Source organism: Culex quinquefasciatus, chromosome 2 (genome assembly GCF_015732765.1).
Source record: "Culex quinquefasciatus strain JHB chromosome 2, VPISU_Cqui_1.0_pri_paternal, whole genome shotgun sequence".
Taxonomy (NCBI): Eukaryota; Metazoa; Arthropoda; class Insecta; order Diptera; family Culicidae; genus Culex; species Culex quinquefasciatus.
The window spans coordinates 182,418,263-182,436,350 of NC_051862.1; the positions used below are offsets into that span (position 1 = coordinate 182,418,263).

At 39.6% G+C, this 18,088-nt stretch overlaps 5 protein-coding genes across 9 annotated transcripts in view; 4 read left to right on the forward strand and 1 right to left on the reverse strand.

Moving 5' to 3' along the window:
• LOC6033224 (dedicator of cytokinesis protein 9) overlaps window positions 1–18,088 on the reverse strand; it is a 136,303-nt gene that overhangs the window by 16,870 nt on the left and 101,345 nt on the right. For all 4 annotated transcript variants that reach the window (XM_038255032.1, XM_038255031.1, XM_038255030.1 and 1 more), the window contains exons 2-3: window positions 10,479–10,595; window positions 10,135–10,412 (exon numbers count right to left, since the gene is read on the reverse strand). In XM_038255032.1, the coding sequence (XP_038110960.1) occupies window positions 10,135–10,412; window positions 10,479–10,595 (395 nt within the window). The remainder of the gene's footprint in view (window positions 1–10,134; window positions 10,413–10,478; window positions 10,596–18,088) is intronic.
• LOC119767161 lies at window positions 313–4,632 on the forward strand. Its single transcript, XM_038255035.1, has 4 exons — window positions 313–420; window positions 481–645; window positions 4,203–4,361; window positions 4,423–4,632. Exons 1-4 carry the CDS (start codon window positions 349–351, stop codon window positions 4,582–4,584), a joined length of 558 nt encoding a protein of 185 aa, XP_038110963.1. The 5' UTR covers window positions 313–348; the 3' UTR covers window positions 4,585–4,632.
• Window positions 4,789–5,699, forward strand: LOC119767162. Of its 2 annotated transcripts, XM_038255037.1 has the most exons (5): window positions 4,789–4,858; window positions 4,915–5,088; window positions 5,147–5,305; window positions 5,362–5,535; window positions 5,592–5,699. In XM_038255037.1, the coding sequence occupies exons 1-4, from the start codon at window positions 4,799–4,801 to the stop codon at window positions 5,521–5,523; spliced, it is 555 nt and encodes a 184-aa protein (XP_038110965.1). In that variant the 5' UTR covers window positions 4,789–4,798; the 3' UTR covers window positions 5,524–5,535; window positions 5,592–5,699. The 2 variants fall into 2 exon arrangements, with proteins under 2 accessions (XP_038110965.1, XP_038110964.1); XM_038255036.1 differs by having other exon boundaries at window positions 5,362–5,699.
• LOC119767163 lies at window positions 7,014–7,788 on the forward strand. Its single transcript, XM_038255038.1, has 3 exons — window positions 7,014–7,102; window positions 7,161–7,484; window positions 7,544–7,788. The coding sequence occupies exons 1-3, from the start codon at window positions 7,049–7,051 to the stop codon at window positions 7,703–7,705; spliced, it is 540 nt and encodes a 179-aa protein (XP_038110966.1). The 5' UTR covers window positions 7,014–7,048; the 3' UTR covers window positions 7,706–7,788.
• On the forward strand, window positions 8,258–10,172 carry LOC6033295. Its single transcript, XM_038255039.1, has 3 exons — window positions 8,258–9,016; window positions 9,148–9,566; window positions 9,627–10,172. Exons 1-3 carry the CDS (start codon window positions 8,426–8,428, stop codon window positions 10,024–10,026), a joined length of 1,410 nt encoding a protein of 469 aa, XP_038110967.1. The 5' UTR covers window positions 8,258–8,425; the 3' UTR covers window positions 10,027–10,172.

Consider the following 18,088-nt stretch of genomic DNA (forward strand, 5'->3'; position numbering starts at 1 on the left):
GTGAATAGAATTATTTTCCATACCGTTTAGTTTGATTTCCGCATTCATTAAATGGTTTAACGCAACCTTGTTAAATCATCTACAATGTAGCTAAACTGGCTTAAAACACGAACTTCTGTGGTGATCTTTCGAAGATAATTTACGAAATATTTGTGATAACTTACTACATTGTAGTCCAAGGTCTGTCACGTACCGTCAAAAGTCCCATATTTGACTTAAAAATAAAAGGTGAAATTTTTGTTTTGCAATAGATCAAATATGATATTAATTATCTTCACTTTTCTGCCGTTAAATACGCGACTTTTGAGCAAAACAAATTTAGTTTTGATTCAACCACGTTAGAAAAATATGAACTACTGTTCGATTTGCATGTTATTCGCTGCTGTGTTGGATTGGATTTTGTGGAAATCATTCGTTTTGGTAAAAAAAGGTATACTTTTAAATAAGAAGAGAAATTAAAGTTTCATCGCAAATTTGCAGTCGAAAGTGATCGTGGACGTTCACGAGACCCCGTACGAGTGTGACGACACGTTGCCCCTGCCAGCGGCCGATTTTTCCGGCCTGGAGTTTGAGCTGGACGAGGACGACGTGATGAACTTTAGCGGAACCGTAAACGTGACCGAGGATTACGAGGCGCCAATTGGGGTAAGGATTGCAAATTGGAAAATTTTAAGCTAAACTCACAATCACGTGACTTTTAATTTTGTAGTTTTCATTTGGTTAAAATTTTGCTCATGATTAATATTGTAGAATTTCGTTTAAGAAAAATCATTGTTTTTATTTTTTTTCTTCAGTTTTTCCATATTTTTTTACAAGACTTCATACAATTTTGCCGGCTGGTTATAAAAAAATGGGCATGTGACTACATATTCAATAAGCTTTATCTCGTGACAGGATTTTCTGATCGTTTTTTTTGTCTTCAGCTTAGTTGTTTGCGGATTTTGCTTTTATTTTTTTTTACTAAATGTTAAATTCTTAATAAGGCCGTTGCAAATATTTTTTAAAGTTCATGTCAACCTTATTTTTACTCGCAAACATAAAATTTTTGTCAATACTCAGAAATCTTGGAAATTAATGATTGCAAAAACAACTGAACACTTCTTTCATTCAAATTTTGATATCGTGGCCTCAAATTTAAATTTTTTAACTTTTTTTTACAATTTTTTTTATTTTTATCTTACAAAAATACTTCTTTCGTCAGTTCAACATACATTTCATAAATTGCTCCCTTTGTAAGTTATAGTTACTTTATCATGTTAAAATGCTCTACAGTTTTTATTTATTTTATTATCATACACATTGTTGAACTGTGTTAGTGGTCACAAATAAACTATGTGATAAAGATTTTTTATTGGACTTATTATTGATCCTAACTTTGGTTTGAATTTTATGAACTAACAAAGCAATTGAAATTTGAGTACGGCACGGAACGACGGCGCCGGAGGCCCATATTTACACTTAGAATTTTTAGAGCGCTCGCCGCGTGATTCGAACTAGCAACCTCTGGATTGTAAGTCCAGTGCGCGGTCCGATTGATTCACACGGGCGGGACATCATAGTTTATCAATTATTTAATTAAAATATTTTCACGAATGTATGACAACAGGTCGAAAGACATAAGGTCGAATGGACAAACCATCGAAAGGACAAAAGGTTGACTTAAAAAAACATTTTACAAAACAAAACTTTTGATATGAGCCTGGAACTGGGCATACGAGAGGATAAAGAGCCCGCTTCGGTAGTAAAATGGTACTGTGTTGACGGAGAGGATAAATCCCGAAATTAGCGAGAGTACTTTACTCATGGGTTCATTTTCCAAAAAAGTTCATCTATAAAAAAAAGTATCGGTACCGAGACTCAAACCTTCCTTCCAGACCTTCGGCATATAGAACCGTGCCTTTGCCGTATGGGCCACCATGGTTCGGTGACTAAATGGCTGTCATTTGTCCATATAAGCCACTCAATAGGATGAACTGTTTCAATGAACGAATGAACACGCGAGTGGTCTTTACTCTCGCAAAATAGTACTTTCCTCAAGTTTCTTTTCGGGAAGACCATCCTCTCGGTCTTTAACTTTGGGTGTAAATACACAAATATTGATAAGCAGCTATAGAAAGTTGATTTGAACGATTTTCTTATTTTCACTTCTGCCACTTCACTTTATTGTTACAAAACATTAGAGGTCCTCTGGATAAAACAAAACTAGCCCCCCGGATTGTTGGCGACTTTTCGACGGCGGAGGGGGGATTTAGAAAGGGTTGATCTTAAAAAATATAAATACGATCGATTTTTTTATAAACAGCTATGTTTTTGAAGTCAGATTTTGAAAATTAGATTAAAAAAGCATAAACAAACTTGCAACAATATTTAAAAAGCTAGACTTTTTATTTTTACGAAATTATTTTAATTTTAATTTGGAGAAGAATGCAAAGGCTTTAAAATATCCCAACGATTTTAATAACTAAAATAAAAAACTTACAAAATATTTGAGAAGTAGTATTTAAAGTCAAGAAAAGGTTGGTTGATTTAAAAAAACACTTCTAAAATATTATAGATGTCGAATTTTTTTTAAACAGCTCATGTTTGAAAAAATGGAAAAAAAAACTTTCAAAAATGTTTTGACAATCAAGAATAGGTTGTTTTAAAAAATAAAAATAAGCTTCCAAAATATTTCAGAAGTCGTACTTTTTTTTCAAAGAAATGCTCATGTTTGAAAGAATGGAAAAACTCACAAAAATATTTTAGAAGTCGAGCTTGTTTTTGAAGAACTGCTCATGTTTGAAAAAATGGAAATCTTCTCAAGAAATGGTTTGGAAGTTATACTGTTTATTAAAAAAAAAGATGATTACTAAAAGGATGGATAAACCAAAGGTGAACTCACAGATAAAACTCAGACTTATTTGTAAGAAAATATTTTTTTCGAGAATTTCTTAAAAGTTTATAGAGCAATTCCACCTCAAATCAAGATTTTTTTCTGATACTTTTGTACCCGACCCTCTTCGATTTTAATGAAACTTTGTAGACAGGTTATCCTAGGCCTATATAAGCCATTTTTGTGTATATGGAGCCAATAGTACACGAAAATAACATTTGAGAAGGACGTAAGGTATTTAAAAAAAATGTATTTTGCAATTTAAAATCTACTGTAACTCGAACTTATGGAAAATTGGACGAGCTTTCCGGTAAAAATATTTACGAGACTGAAAAACCAAGTCTGTCACATAGAAATTGCCAAAAAGTACCAAAAACCCGTTTTTTAACATTTTTATTTTTAAAACCGCTGTATCTTCCCAAGAATTATGGTCAATATGGAGACTTTTATGTAAAATTTTCTGGGTAATCGATTCCCACTACCGGTTTTTTTTCAAAATTTCGACGTTAAGACCACTTTTCAAAAAAACAGTTTTAGTAAATGATTTTTGTATTTTTTTAGGACAGACATAACATCCTGCATTTTCGTCAGTCTTTTGGTAACATTTTAGGCTATTTCCTCAAAAATTTGAACGAAAAAAATCGTGACAAAAAAAAGAAATGGCGTGTATTTTTTAATTTTAAGAAAGCCCGTTCAATTTCCTACAAGTTTGTGTGATTTTTGTTTCAGTGTATTTTTAAATTGCAGAAAGCCCGTCCGATTTCCTACAAGTTTGTCTTTGACCACTTTTTGATACGAAGCAACGGCTTCAAGATGCAGTAATTTTTAAATTGCAAAATACAAAAATATTTAAATACCTTACGCCCTTCTCAAATGTTATTTTCGAGTACTATTGGCTCCATATACACAAAAATGGCTTATATAGGCCTAGGATAACATGTCTACAATGTTTCATTAAAATCGGAGAGGGTCGGGTACAAAAGTCCCAGAAAAAATCATGATTTGAGCTGGAATTGCTCTATACTTATAATTATTTGTTTCATTTTTTCACATTCGACGTATTGATCTTTCGATCTTTTGTCCACTTTCGACCTTTTGTCCATTCGACCTTATGTCTTTCGACCTTTTGTCGCACATCCATTTTGCATAAAGGTTTGAATGAACTAATACAATTTGAAATCAAATTATATCTTAAAAAACATTTTGAAAAGTTGTGATAAATTATTGTTATGTACAAATATTGCTTATTTTGAAATGATTGAACAAATAAATAAATAAACTAAATAAATCGAACAACCAATTAACTTAAAACTTTCAACATTCCTTCAAGATGAACCTCTACACGGAACACCTCGAGCGGGGCGAGTGGAAAACGGGCATCATGAGCCGAGTTGTGCGGGACTTTTGTCCGGTCATCCTGAACCGGTTCGAGGCTTGGTATCCCATCACGAAAACCTTGCAGCAAACGGAGTGCCCGTACCGGAAAGGGGTATGTTTAGGGATGTGTTAGTTGGGATTGTTAGTAGCTAATTTAAATTGTCTCCTTTCAGCATATTGAAAGGTTTGACCACTTGAAGTTGGGCACGTTCGGGGTCGCCGTTCCGCACCACTTGCTTGGAGAGTGGAAGATTTACTTCGAAATATCTGCCCAACGGAACGGTCAAACCGTTAAGGAGTGCATCATGCGACGAGCTGACCTAATTGATGGCTGATTAGTGAAATATTAGTGTAAAATGTTTCATTGAAGCCTCATATTGAAATAAATGCATAGTTTACCTAAACGTGATATTTTATTGCTGCGTGCATACGAGTAATGAAAAACACTGGTAACCCACATTTATCACAGTTTAAATCAATTATGGTGAGTATAAAAGCGTTGCTTGAGGTTGATCAATTTTGTATTAATGTTCGTTAATTCAATACAAAATGTATTCCAGTACATTGCATCTTTTCACTTCGATGGCTTTAGTTTTGAAACTAGTTTCAGTAATTACATATCTGTACTGAATCTATAGCAAAACTTAACATTCCATTCCCAACAGTGCAAAATCATCGTCGATGTCGTGGAGGAAGCCCTCCTCTGTGACGATCGGGACGAGCCACTTCCGCTTCCGGCCGCAGATTTCACCGGACTCGAGTTTGAACTCAACGAGGACGATGTCATGTGTGTCAGTGGAACCGTAACCGTTAGGGAGGACTACGAGGCGCCGCTTGGAGTAGGGGTTTTTAGATCATTTTTATGTAATTTCAACAAATTTCAACTACTTTTTCAAGACATACTTCTACACGAAGCACCTGGAGCGTGGCCAGTGGAGACCGGGCGTGTTTGCCCGGATTGTGAAAGATTTTTGTCCGGACATTCTGAACCCCAGAGAGGCATGGTACTTTATCACGAAAACGTTGAACCAGACGTACTGTCCCTACAGAAAGGGGGTAAGATAACTTTGAAGTGTTTTAGCAAGTTTAGCTAAATTAATGCTTGATTTTAGCACGTTGAGGTGTTGGACCGGTTGAAGTTTGGAACGTATGGGGTGATTGTTCCGTTCCACATGCTTGGCGAGTGGAAGTTATATTTTGAAGTCACAGCCAAACGGAACGGCCAGATGATCAAGGAGTGCATCATGCGGAGAGTTTTCCTGACGGATGGTTGAAGCATCACGACTGTGAGCTGTGTGTTATCTTTGGATTGCGTATGATTTAATTTAATTAATGCCATTAGTTTTCAAGGATTGTATCGCCTCCCCCTTCAAAATTGATCCCAAAAATCAGGGGGAGAAAAAAAGATAGAGAGCGAAAAAACCTAATTTCAAATTTAAGGCCATTTTTTTCAAAATAATGGAGCTAAACGTATCACAAACTGCTCTAAACATAAGTTATGCTACTACAGAAAATTTGCAAAATATCTCAATGTCCCAAATTTCCTATTTGATTTGAATACAAAAATGAACGCTTTAAAATGCGATTGGAACCTAAAATTAAACTTAAATTGCGTCCTAAAATTAACCTTAAATTACTGATACAGAGCGGATTCGTCAATTTAAATAGGCAATCAAACGTCAAAATTACCTCCCCACTAGAGGGCGCTGAAACTTGGGGTGATGTTTTCATTATAATCTACAGCGAGTAAATTGGTTTGAAATTTGAAATTGTTTTATTTCATCATAAAATCGACATTTATCTGTATTACTGTTCACAACGATAAAGCTTATTTTTCTGAGTACAAATATCCTTCGTCCGACAACAAAGGATTAAAATTGGATTTTTTAATCAATTTTGAAGAATAAACTTTGTGGTCCTTCTTGACAAAAAGTATCCTAAGCGTGTTTTCTATAGTTGTGCATAAATATTGGTACAGTCAAACCAACTGTTGTGAAACGAACGGGGTTACTTTTTAGTTTGACACCCCTTTTACACGGATTTCACACACACTATCAAACGTTTGTATTGATAGTGTTGGTGAGCGCCGTGTAAAAAGTGACAGTTCGTCACTTTTTAGTTTGACTTTGACTAACCAACGGAGTGCAAACTCAAAAAGTGTCAAACAAAAAAGTGACCAACCACCGGGGGTTGAGTGTATAGAGATTTTGAATATTTTGAATTGAATGAATTTTTGGATACCAGGTTTTTAAGCGAAGATGGCGTTAGAATTGTGAACGTCCGAAATGTCAGAATCGCTCAGTAGCACAAACATTAGAAAAAAATGTGGCTGTCATGCCATATGGCACACTTTTTTCGTAATGTTGATACCACTGCATGACTTTGACATTTCGGGCGTTCACAATTCGAACGCCATCTTCGCTTAAAAATCTGGATAAGTTTTTTTTTCAAACAAAACTTAAAGTTTCGGTAATATTGCGGATAAAAACATGAAATAAAATTTGGAATGGCCTGAAAAATAATATAGACATAAATATATAGACACGCCACGAATTTAATGTTGAAACAAACAATGTGTTTAATGTTAACCTTTTGTTAACTGACCAATAAAACAAGAAATGTGTTTTGAAAACATTTAAAACAGCAATTTAAATTGTAAAGCTCGCTTGAGTGCATGTTGCAAAGTAATTTGTTCCAAATATCAAAACATGCATCACATTCTTTCAACCCCGACCAATATTTATCTAAAAGTTGTTTACTCAAATTGACTAGTCTAGTTAGTTGCTTCGAGTAAACAAAATGATTTGCATTAAAATACCGACGTTAATGCTCAGCTGGATTGTGCTAGTTTGGGTAATCTGTTGGAAATTTCAAAGCACACAAAAAATAACACCAATTTTTCTGCAAATAGTCCAAAGTGATCGTCGACGTGAACGAAGAGGTTTTCAACTGTGAAAATTCCCTCCCCAATTCGGCCGTTGATTTTTCCGATCTCGAGTACGAGCTGGACGACAAAGATGAGCTGACTTTGAACGGGCAGATTCGCGTGAACGAGGATTATGAAGCGCCGATTGGGCTCAACTTCTACACCCGTCATCTGGAGCACGGCAAGTGGAACGTGGGACTTTTCAGCACGATGGTGAAGGATTTCTGTCCGGATTTGCTCAATCCAACGAAGCCGTGGTACTTTATCACGAAAACGCTGAATCAAACGCAGTGTCCTTACAAAAAAGGGGTAAGAAAAAGTGTTATCATTGTTTTCTATAATAACGAATTTTGCATGCTAAATTTTAGCACATTGAAATTTTGGACCACATGCGGTACGGTACCTATGGAGCCATTATTCCATTTAACATGCTTGGTGAATGGAAGTTTTTCTTTGAAATAAGCGCGAAGCGCAACGGAGCTCTGATTAAGGAGTGTAACATGCTGAGAGTTTTCCTAACAGACGGTTGAATTGTGAATTTTTTTATAGCATAAATGTTGTAAAGAATGGGGCGTTTTTTGCTGTAATGTAAAAAAATGTTTTTTTTTTTTAATTAGGCCGTTGCAAATATTCTTTAAAGTTTCTGTCAAATCAATCAAAATCAGAATTTTTTGTCAAGTTCGTTTTCGTTTTTAGCTAATTTTTCACACTGATGTCTGTGCTAAAACTGCGCCGAAGACACGTTGTCGATCAGATGCTATTAAGTTACTATTTTTAAATAACAAAATTAACTATTCCGAGGTACGTAATTTCCACGGCGACAATTTCGTTGGCGTTGGCACTTTTTAAAGCTGGATTCATAATGGTATAAAAATAACCTAATGTTAACGCTCTGCTAGAGTTTATTCTAGTCAAACGGCTAGACTCAATATAAAATTATTATTCATAAAACAAATCAATTTGTAGTGGCCCCACTCCCACACTCCATGGTTGTTATTGGTAAAGTCACGCGACGGCTTTCGCTTCTTATCGCGCCCATTCGATTCGCGCAGTGGCGCTGCAATTTCATTCAACATGCGCAATATTTTTGTTTACTGTTTACTTTCCCCACAACTCGAGTGCAGCCGGCGACGGATGATCTCAGCAGGCTTGGGTCGATAAAAAAATCATTCCAAGTGGTTTGTTCAGAACAGGAAGGAAGTCGATAATTTTGCTCCCGATACCGTCTGGAAGGTTCTAGCAGCAGAAAAATGGCCCAAGTGGAGATCAAACTTCCGCTGGAGCTGGACAAGGTGGAGCTCAACTGCATGATCTGCCTGGAGGAGATGAGCTTTCCGGTGTTCTGCCGGCAGTGCAAGCAGGGAACCTGCTTCGACTGTCTGGTTCTGTGGTTCGGCCAAAGCGCAAAGCAGGAGTGTCCAAAGTGCCGTCTGCAGACTTCGATCGGAACGGTGGCCTTGGAGCGCAAGACGCAGTACAGCTGCCCGCGGGAGGGTCACCTGGTGAGATATTTTTGCCAGCAGTGCGACGAGTGTCTGTGCCGGGAGTGCTACACGGCCGGGGATGGGCCACATGGTCGGCACGCCAAGCAAGCGTTGGACGATTTGCGGCGGGAGATCTTCGATGGGATTGGCCGGATTCGGGCGGCGATTGGTGGAGGTGGGGGTGATGGAGACGATCTCAGCAGGCTGCTGAGCACGGCTTGCAGTTTCACGCCGGGGGGTTGTCAGAAGGCGTTGACGACGATTGCCGGGCTGTTGCCATGCGGGAACCCGCGAGAAATGGTACGCCAGCGGCGTGCGGTGCTGGCGGAAATCGAGAGGGTGGCACCGGTTAAGATCGTGCCCAAATTGACACAGGGGTGAGTAAAGCTTCGTGAACACGTGTTCGTTGGGATAGCCTACTGTGATAATTAACGGAATTCTTTATGAACTTTCAGCAAAAACCCGCCTACATCCTCCCGAACGAAAAGTTCTTCGAGTACCGCTGCCAGGTCAAGTCGCCGTCCGCAACGTTCCAGAGCTACACGGCCGAAGACTTGCACGGCAATCGCTGGGAGCTGACCGTTTACCCGCAAGGTTTCAGCGACGGTCACGGTCGCTCCGTGAGTGTGTACCTGACGCTGGCCGCCGGCCAACCGGGCCGGTACGAGTACAGATACGTGATTTACGAGGGCTCGGGGTTGAAGCCGCTGGCCGAGTACCTGGCGGTGGACGACTTCGTCGTCGGCAGCAAGTCCCAGGGCTGTCAGCGACTGGTGCAGATCGACCAGGCCAAGCGGTACGGAGTGGACAAGAGTGGCGGCTATCAGCTGGCATTTGGAGTGCGTCAGACCGATGCCGGCTATGGGCCAAAGTGTGCCACGGGTTTGATCGCCAACAAGAACAAAAAGTGAGTTGGATTGAGGTAAATTTGAGTTGACGGAAAAGTTGACGTTTGTGATCTTTTCAGCTTGCCGTTCAAGTCGTTCCTCTACACGGTGCGTGACTACCCGGCGCAACGCAACGCCGACCGGATTCTCTTCTCGAACCTGATGTACGACCACCAGAACATGGCATGGCGCCTTCGAGTCGATTGCAACGGGCATCAAGAGAAGGGCCAGTTCTGCAGTGCCTATCTGGTGCTGCTGAATGGTGCAGAGGGCTGGTTCGACATCTTCATCAAGCTGGTCCACCCGACCATTCCGGAGCTGTCGATCAAGCGCGAACTGACGCACTACTTTACGGTGCACTCGAGCTGGGGCGTTCCTCACTTTATTGACCAAATGCAGATCAATGACTTTATGATTGGACCGAATCAGCTCAAGTTTGAGTACGGAATGCGGCCGGCGCGTTTCAATCAGGAGCGTTGAACTCGTCGATCCCCTTTTTAACCCTCATAACTTTTACTAGTGTTAAGAATCTGTGAATTACCACCGAATGAACTTTGAAACTCAACGCAATAAATAAGTGTCACTTACCGTGGCAGATCGAGGCAAGTTCCTCCGTAAGCGCTGTATTTGTAGTGTATCAGATGGTTGGCGGATTCGTAGGTGTGCAAGGCCTGGCGGGTCAGCAGGTGGCCCTGCAAGTTTCCCCCGCCGGGAGGAGTTGCGGCTTTTCCTGTGGCTTGTGGAGATGACGGGTGGTTGTTCCCGTTGGCCGAGCCATTGCTGGGTGAACTAGGGACACTTGGGAGAGCGGCAAAGCTCGGAATGTTGCTCGTAACGGTGCGGAACTTTTTCGGCAGCGTCACTTCCTGTTGAGAACAAGAGCAAATGTTGCGATCATTTTTTCGCCTTTCCCCCCGACCACCCAAACTCACCGTCACGTCGTCGCTCGGGTACAGCAGCAGCTCGCGCTGCGGATCGTTCTGGATGAGGGTTTTGTTTTTCGCGATGAATCCTTCGAAGTCGATCGGCTCCACCAGGACAGGTTTGCTCTGCAAGAAGAAGTGGGAAGGAAAAAGAGATGCGCGTTATTAAAAACTGGATAAAACGCCTTCGGCCGGCGGTCGGAAGAATGAAAATCGTGCCAATTTGTGGTTTATTGTTGGTGGCCTTTGGGGATCTGCGCGCGCGGTCATTAGGGGGCTAAATTGAAATTCCGATGTGCGCTCGCGCCCGTTCAAGGATGTCGTGCCGAGGGTTGTTACGGAGTCGAACAAAGGAGTAATTGTGGCAAGATCGCCAAGATTAAACTCAGGGGGAAAAAATCTGCGTATTCCAAGAGGATCGTTAATTGTGCGCGCGAGGATCGTCGTCGTCGTCGTCGTCGTGTCGGGGCGTGTGTATCATCGCGGCCAGATTGAGGTCGATCGATCGATTTCGATAATTTTGCTCAATTTCCGATAAATCACGCGCGGACCGTCAAAAGAGGTTCTCGATCGGGCGGTGTTGGCCAGGATGGATAATATCTCTAGCCCTGAGGGGGCAGCATTATCCGCGCCATCGGAACCACCCTCGTAACGTGCGTGGAGTTGGGTTTGCATGATAGGGTGGTTCCTTCTAGTGGAACGCAGCTTGTCCAAATGAAGCAATTTTAAAGTCACTCAGCGTGACACGTTGTACTTCAGAGTCAAACGTCCACTTAAGCAAACAGTCTCGATCAAACGACAGTACTTGAGTTGAGTCTAGTTATTATTTAGGCTAGGAAAAAGCAGAGACGCAACTTGGTCTGGGTTTGTTTGTTTTAGGTTCAACTAACCGCAACTACTCCTATTTAATCAGTGAGAATTGGAATCAATGGATGTCTCACGGGAAAGAATAATGGTAGGTTAGTTTTGCACCACCACCGCCGGTAAGTATGTCATTTCTTGTGAGTCAATCACGTGTGTGTTCACTCAGATAAACAAGACAGGAAGTGGTTCAGCTGGGTTAGTAATTAATTGACAATTGTATTTAAGCAGGTGTGCAATTACTAGTCTTGTTTGAAGGTTTTTGGATTGGAAAAGTAGGTATGCATACATACGGGTTGCCACTCAAAATGCATTCGGGACCATCCATAAACCACGTGGACACTTTAAGGGGGGGAAGGGGGGATTGTTGCAGATTCCCAAAAAAGTGTCCACGTGGTTTATGGATGGTCCCTTCAAAGTTAAGTCATAACAGGGGGCAAAAATGTGTTCAAAAACATCAAAATTTCAATGAAAATACAAGTCTGATTTGCTGAAAACAGTTCTTTGAAATGCATTTTCTTACGCTGATCTCATATTGAGGACCTCAACTCCCAAGCTTGAGAAATAGAGGGAATTCATTTGGAAGCTCCCCATTTTTCTCAAGCTTGAAAATTTAGGTGTTAATCATATTTAGAATTTTATGAAATCCTGATGAGCACTACCGCAAAAAGGTCTTATTTCGCGAAAAAAAATCGTGAATATTTACTACATATTTCAAAAACTAATAATTGCATAGCAACTAAAAATTACAGTTCAACTTTTCTGCACCAAATACAGTGCTGAAAAGTGCTACTTTTCTTTCATACGAATTTTTCAGTTCAACTACTATTACTCTTTATTTGGGCGACACTGAGAAAATCTCAGTTTTCCTGTTTTTGTTATCTTTGCATGGCCATAGCTCAGCAACAAAATGCCGTATCAACAAGGTTCAAAATAGCAAAATGTAGGAGCGAATTTTCTCAGAATTTCGAAAGTATTTTTTCAATAATGGGCAAACATTGCATTGCCACCTTAAAAAAAATAAAAACTCTTTTTTTTCATAATTGTCCTTTAAAAGGTATAACTTGAAAAATTGTTTTTTTATCCAAATTCCACTCATTTTATTTTACATTTAAAATTTAGAAAAAACGACCTTTTCTATGATTATTTGAAGAAAAATCACTGTTTTTGAAAAAATCAAAAATTATACATTTAAAACTTTAATGAAAAGAGGAAAAAAAATGTTTGTTTGGAAATATTTTTTTAAGTAACAAAAAGAATTTTAAATATCAGCAAAAAATCCATTTTTACTTTTGGTTAAGTTCTCATCGATAGCTACAATTTTCGACAGACACCAATTCGATCAAACAATTTCTTTAAAAGAAAAAGATTTTTAAGTTTTCACATACCATTTTTGTATGAAAAGCTGCCAAGTTTGTAAGGAAAATTATAAAGATGATGCAAAAAGGGCTTATTTCTTTCATCCAAGAAGTTTCAGCCAGATTAAACAATACAAAAAAGAAAATTTGAAGAAGGCTTATTTTGAAGAGAATTATTGAGCAATTCCATGCCAAATAGGGAATCGGTTGTACCCGACCCTCTCCAAAACAGGAATTTTTCAGGTACTTTTTTCTCGACCCTCTCCGATTTCAATGAAACTTTGTAGACATGTTCTCCTACGCTTATATAAGCCATTTTTGTGTATATGGAGCCAGTTCCACTCGATAATGACGTCTGAGAAGGGCGTAAGCGTTTTATTTTTTTTTGTAATTCGAAATTTAAAAATTTCTGTATCTCGAAGCCGTTGCATCGTATCAAAAAGTGGTCAAAGACAAACTTGTAGGAAATTAGATGGGCTTTCCGAAAAAAATACACTGAAAGAAAAAAACACTCTACTTTTACGAGATTTTTTGATTTTTAAGTTTAAAAGTCAAATTTGAGGGGGAGCCCACGATTTTTTTTTCGTTCAAAATTTTTGTGAAGATAGCCTAAGATGTTACAAAAAGACTCACGAAAAATGCAGGATGGAGCAACTCACCTAAAAAAATACAAAAATCATTTACTGAAACTGTTTTTTTTGAAAAGTGCTCTAAACGTCAAAATTTTCACAAACCGATAGCGGAAATCGATTCTCCAGACAATTTTACATAAAAGTCTCGATATTGACTACTGTCCTAAGTCCAATCCTTGTGAAGTTACAGCGGTTTTAAAAATAAAAATGTTGAAAAAATAGGTTTTTTGATGGTTTTTTTGCAATTTCTATGTGACAGACTTGATTTTTCAGTCTCGTAAATATTTTTACCGAAAAGCTCGTCCAATTTCCCATAAGTTTGTCTTTGACCACATTTCAATTGGATGTATGGGCTTACAGATATAAGCTAATTACATTGCTCATAACTGAAAACATAATATTTTTTCAGTGTGGTATAGTAACCTGGATAGTAAATTAGCTTAAATCATCAAAAAAATGAGCTATTTTGAAAAGTGGTCAAAGACAATCTTATGGGAAATTGGACGAGCTTTTCGGTAAAAATATTTACGAGACTAAATAAATCAAGTCTGTCACATAGAAATTGCAAAAAACCATCAAAAAACCTATTTTTTCAACATTTTTATTTTTAAAACCGCTGTAACTTCACAAGGATTGGACTTAGGACAGTAGTCAATATGGAGACTTTTATGTAAAATTGTCTGGAGAATCGATTTCCGCTATCGGTTTGTGAAAATTTTGACGTTTAGAGCACTTTTCAAAAAACAGTTTCAGTAAATGATTTTTGTATTTTTAGGTGAGTTGCTCCATCCTGCATTTTTCGTGAGTCTTTTTGTAACATCTTAGGCTATCTTCACAAAAATTTTGAACGAAAAAAAATCTTGGGCTCCCCCTCAAATTTGACTTTTAAACATAAAAATCAAAATAGCTCGTAAAAGTAGAGTGTTTTTTTCTTTCAGTGTATTTTTTTCGGAAAGCCCATCTAATTTCCTACAAGTTTGTCTTTGATCACTTTTTGATACGATGCAACGGCTTCGAGAAACAGACATTTTTAAATTCCGAATTACAAAAATATTTAAAACACTTACGCCCTTCTCAAATGTCATTATCGAGTGGAACTGGCTCCATATACACAAAAATGGCTTATATAAGCGTAGGATAACATGTCTACAAAGTTTCATTGAAATCGGAGAGGGTCGAGAAAAAAGTACCTGAAAAATTCCTGTTTTGGGCTGGAATTGCTCTATTGTAATTAATCATCTACTGTCCAATTTTTTCCGATTTTCATTTTTTTCCCGTGTTCAGGAGGTCATTTTAGCAACTTTTGTTTTGCGAAAAACTTCTCTTCTCTTGTTTATATTCTTTCTGTTTCATTTTTAGTATTTTAATTTGCATTAATCTTGTTCAGTTAATATTTGTTTCTAATAGTATGTGGCTAACACTACCACCTCCTATCAGTACCATTTGTCTATTTAGTTTTTTCATGTTTTTACAGCAATTTTTTTTATTTTTGCATGTTTTTCACAGTTTTTACTCTGGAACGAAATAATTATCATTTAAATTGTTTTGAAAAAAATAACCATTGGCAAAGTTACATAAAACAAGTCACACAGGATCACCCAGCAGATCAAAGAAGCCGTTGAGTTGAGAAATCTGGCTCTCAAGCTCTACGCACGCAACCCGAACAGAACAAGAGGCGACGTCCAGTAGGGTGCCCAGAAAAAATGACCCCCTGCTCCACAAGCGGAAAACGGTTTTTTGGGTTATTTTAAGCATCTGTGTAAATTTTGAACGACATTGGATGAGATTAACCCATTGATACCCGAGCCTAAAGTTGGTGTAAAAAATGTTTTTCATACAAAAATGACTTTTTTGAATCGCTAATAACTTTTCAGGATCGAGTTTTACAGCTTTGGTATGTTCTACAAAGTTGTAGAGCATTAAATTTTCATTAAGAATCTCACTTTTGGGAATATTCGGATGGAAGTAGCGCACCTTGCAGACCAAACCGTAAAAAACTTGGATTTTCCATACATTTTTTCGATTTTTCCCATACAAACTTCACCTCCGAGTATCAATGGGTAAATGATGACCGATTTTGCTCATATTTGGTCCAGAGTCCTAGAATAGGTCAAGGAATAATATTCAGCTTGTGGAGCGAGGTTTTGAGAAAAAGTCCCATATTCTGGGCACCCTAACGTCCAGTGGCTTGATTTCGAGCGCAAACGAGACCGCGCGAGCTCTTTAATCTTCGCAGCGAAGAAGCGATATGCAGAGCTCAACTTTTCGCACGATCTCCCGGCAAAGAAACTGTGGTCGAATCTGAAGCGAGATGGTATCCACAACTCAACAAAGCAGTGCTCATCGTCAGCAGATATCAGCGCGGACGAGTTGAACAACTTCTTTTCGGACGGTCACCGTCGACTGGGACCTGCTGCAACCCAACGAAACGCACCAAGAGCACCAAATCATAGAACAGCGATTGATCACGGCGCAAACGGGTTCAGTTTTCGCCATACCAGCGTGGAGGAAATCTGCAGGAAGATCTTCGAGATCGACACGAACGCAACCGGAACAGATGGTATCCCTATCTCGTTCCTCAAGATGCTGTGCCCGTTCATTCTGCCAGTACTCTGCCATCTGTTCAACGCCATCATCGACTCTCGGACTTTCCCTGCGCTGTGAAAACGGCGATCGTGACCCCATCCCGAAAACGTCAACCCAGCTCTGCCAAAAGACTACCGCCCTATCAGTGTTCTGCCTGCCGTTTCCAAAGTGCTGGAAAAGATCCTGCTCAACCAGATCACCGAACACTTGGATAACCCCAACAACCGCCTACTAGCGCGCAACCAATCCGGCTACAGAAAGGGCTACGGAACAACAACTGCTTTGGCAAAGGTCACCCACGACATATATGGCAACCTCGACGCGGGTCGCTGCACGGTTATGGTGCTGGTGGATTTTTCGCTGGCCTTCAACTGCGTCGATCATCACCTGCTGGCAGTCAAACTCAACCGAGAATTTCAGTTCTCCGGGCCTGCTTGTGAGTTGGTTTCGTCGTTTCTGCGAGGAAGGAAGCAATCGGTCCGACACGGCAGTGTGCTATCTGCGGTGCGAGAGGTTACAGATGGTACTCCCCAGGGTCCTGTCTAAGCGCACTTCTCTTCAGCCTTTATATAAACAGTTTGCCAGCCTCCCTCAAATGTAAGTACCAGCTCTACGCTGACGACTTGCAAATCTACATTTCGGGGGAAATCGCCGAAGTCGACCGACTGATCGCTGCGATCAACGTGGATTTGGCTTCCATTGCAAGTTGGGCTTCACAGAACCACCTGCACCCGAATCCGAAAAAAACGCAAGCTATTATTTTTCGGCGGGCTGCTGAAGTGGTGCCCCGGACGAACATCTTGTTCTGTGGGGAAGTGGTGCCGATCGCAGACAAAGTCACCAACCTTGGGCTGGAAATGGACAGTTGGATGACCTGGGAGCATCAGGTAAACAGCGTCGTGCAAAAATCCTACAACACGCTGAGAACCTTCCGCCGTTTTGCTGGTGTGCTTTCGAGGCCAACACGGCGCAAGCTGGTGCAGGCGGTAGTGGTGCCGTTTTTCACTTACTGTGATATCGTGTACTATCACGGACTGTCGGTAGCGCTCAAGAACCAACTGCACCGATGCTACAAGTCCGCAGTACGCTTCGTGTACAACCTGCGACGCCGTGACACTACAGCAGATGTGCGGCACACCATCCTCGGACACGACTTGCCTGCGAACTACCTCTTCCGGACCTGCTGCTTCATGTGGCGGGGATATAACAACGATCTGCCGGAGTACATTCGGGATCACCTTGTCCACGGCCAGCAGCAACGAACGCGATCGCTGATTGTCCCGCAGCACACGACGTCAAGTGGGAAAAGTGTGCTAATTGCTGGGATCTCAAACTGGAACAATCTACCAACAGAAGTTAAGGTCAAACCAACTTTATCAGCATTCAAAAGTTCTTTGAGAAGTCATTTACAAAACTAGATCTAGGTGTTAATTTGTTTCGTTTATTTTGGATCTAAAGTAATCATCACAACGTCCTTCCTTAACCTGATACAAAGTGTTATACTAACAGGCTATCGTTTCCAATAAATTACAAATTACAAATTACTTCCAAACCTAAAATTTTCTTAAGTTTTAAGAAATCTTCTTTCTAATGCTTTTAAACGATTGAAAAATGTTGAAACTATGTCTTGTAATTTAAATTTTTATACTTTTTATTTTTTCACCACAAACCACCAAATTAAACGCGTTCAAACTCTTCCAAATAATTTGTGTGTTTGCATGGGGGCGTGGGAGTTGATTGTTTTGTATTTGTTTGTTTCTAAATTTGCATATAAATTTCGCGCCACGAACACGTGCCCCCACTGACTGGCTGAACTGTTTTGTGGTGGCAAATGTGGTGGTTTGCTGCGGACAAGGGCCATAAATTTCCAGTGCGTTATATTTTTGGGTGGAATTTCAAAAGAGGTGGTGCATTGTTTGAATTTGTAATGTTTTTGTTTTTGTATTTTTTAAAAGTTTAATAAATAACTAGAATGTTTTGTTGCTTTTCTATGTATAACATAGGGGAAATATGCTCATTTTAAGCCTAATAAGCGGTCGTGTTTGAATGCTGCTGGATAATCTGGAGTGTTCCTTGAAATTTACTAAAACCAAGTACACCAACGAGTAGAGCAACTTTTTGTGAACATTTCTGTTTATTTTCACTTTTATTAAAAGTTATGCTTTTTCTTTTACAAGCATTA

Coding starts and splice junctions, on each gene's coding strand:
- LOC119767163 (XM_038255038.1), top strand. CDS start 7,049: ATGATTTGCATTAAAATACCGACGTTAATGCTCAGCTGGATTGTGCTA. Junction 7,103..7,160: donor GCTGGATTGTGCTAGTTTGG/GTAATCTGTTGG, acceptor TTCTGCAAATAG/TCCAAAGTGATCGTCGACGT. Junction 7,485..7,543: donor AGTGTCCTTACAAAAAAGGG/GTAAGAAAAAGT, acceptor GCTAAATTTTAG/CACATTGAAATTTTGGACCA.
- LOC119767161 (XM_038255035.1), top strand. CDS start 349: ATGAACTACTGTTCGATTTGCATGTTATTCGCTGCTGTGTTGGATTGG. Junction 646..4,202: donor ATTACGAGGCGCCAATTGGG/GTAAGGATTGCA, acceptor CATTCCTTCAAG/ATGAACCTCTACACGGAACA. Junction 4,362..4,422: donor AGTGCCCGTACCGGAAAGGG/GTATGTTTAGGG, acceptor GTCTCCTTTCAG/CATATTGAAAGGTTTGACCA.
- LOC6033295 (XM_038255039.1), top strand. CDS start 8,426: ATGGCCCAAGTGGAGATCAAACTTCCGCTGGAGCTGGACAAGGTGGAG. Junction 9,017..9,147: donor GGGTGGCACCGGTTAAGATC/GTGCCCAAATTG, acceptor CCGAACGAAAAG/TTCTTCGAGTACCGCTGCCA. Junction 9,567..9,626: donor ATCGCCAACAAGAACAAAAA/GTGAGTTGGATT, acceptor TGATCTTTTCAG/CTTGCCGTTCAAGTCGTTCC.
- LOC119767162 (XM_038255036.1), top strand. CDS start 4,799: ATGTATTCCAGTACATTGCATCTTTTCACTTCGATGGCTTTAGTTTTG. Junction 4,859..4,914: donor TAGTTTTGAAACTAGTTTCA/GTAATTACATAT, acceptor CATTCCCAACAG/TGCAAAATCATCGTCGATGT. Junction 5,306..5,361: donor ACTGTCCCTACAGAAAGGGG/GTAAGATAACTT, acceptor GCTTGATTTTAG/CACGTTGAGGTGTTGGACCG.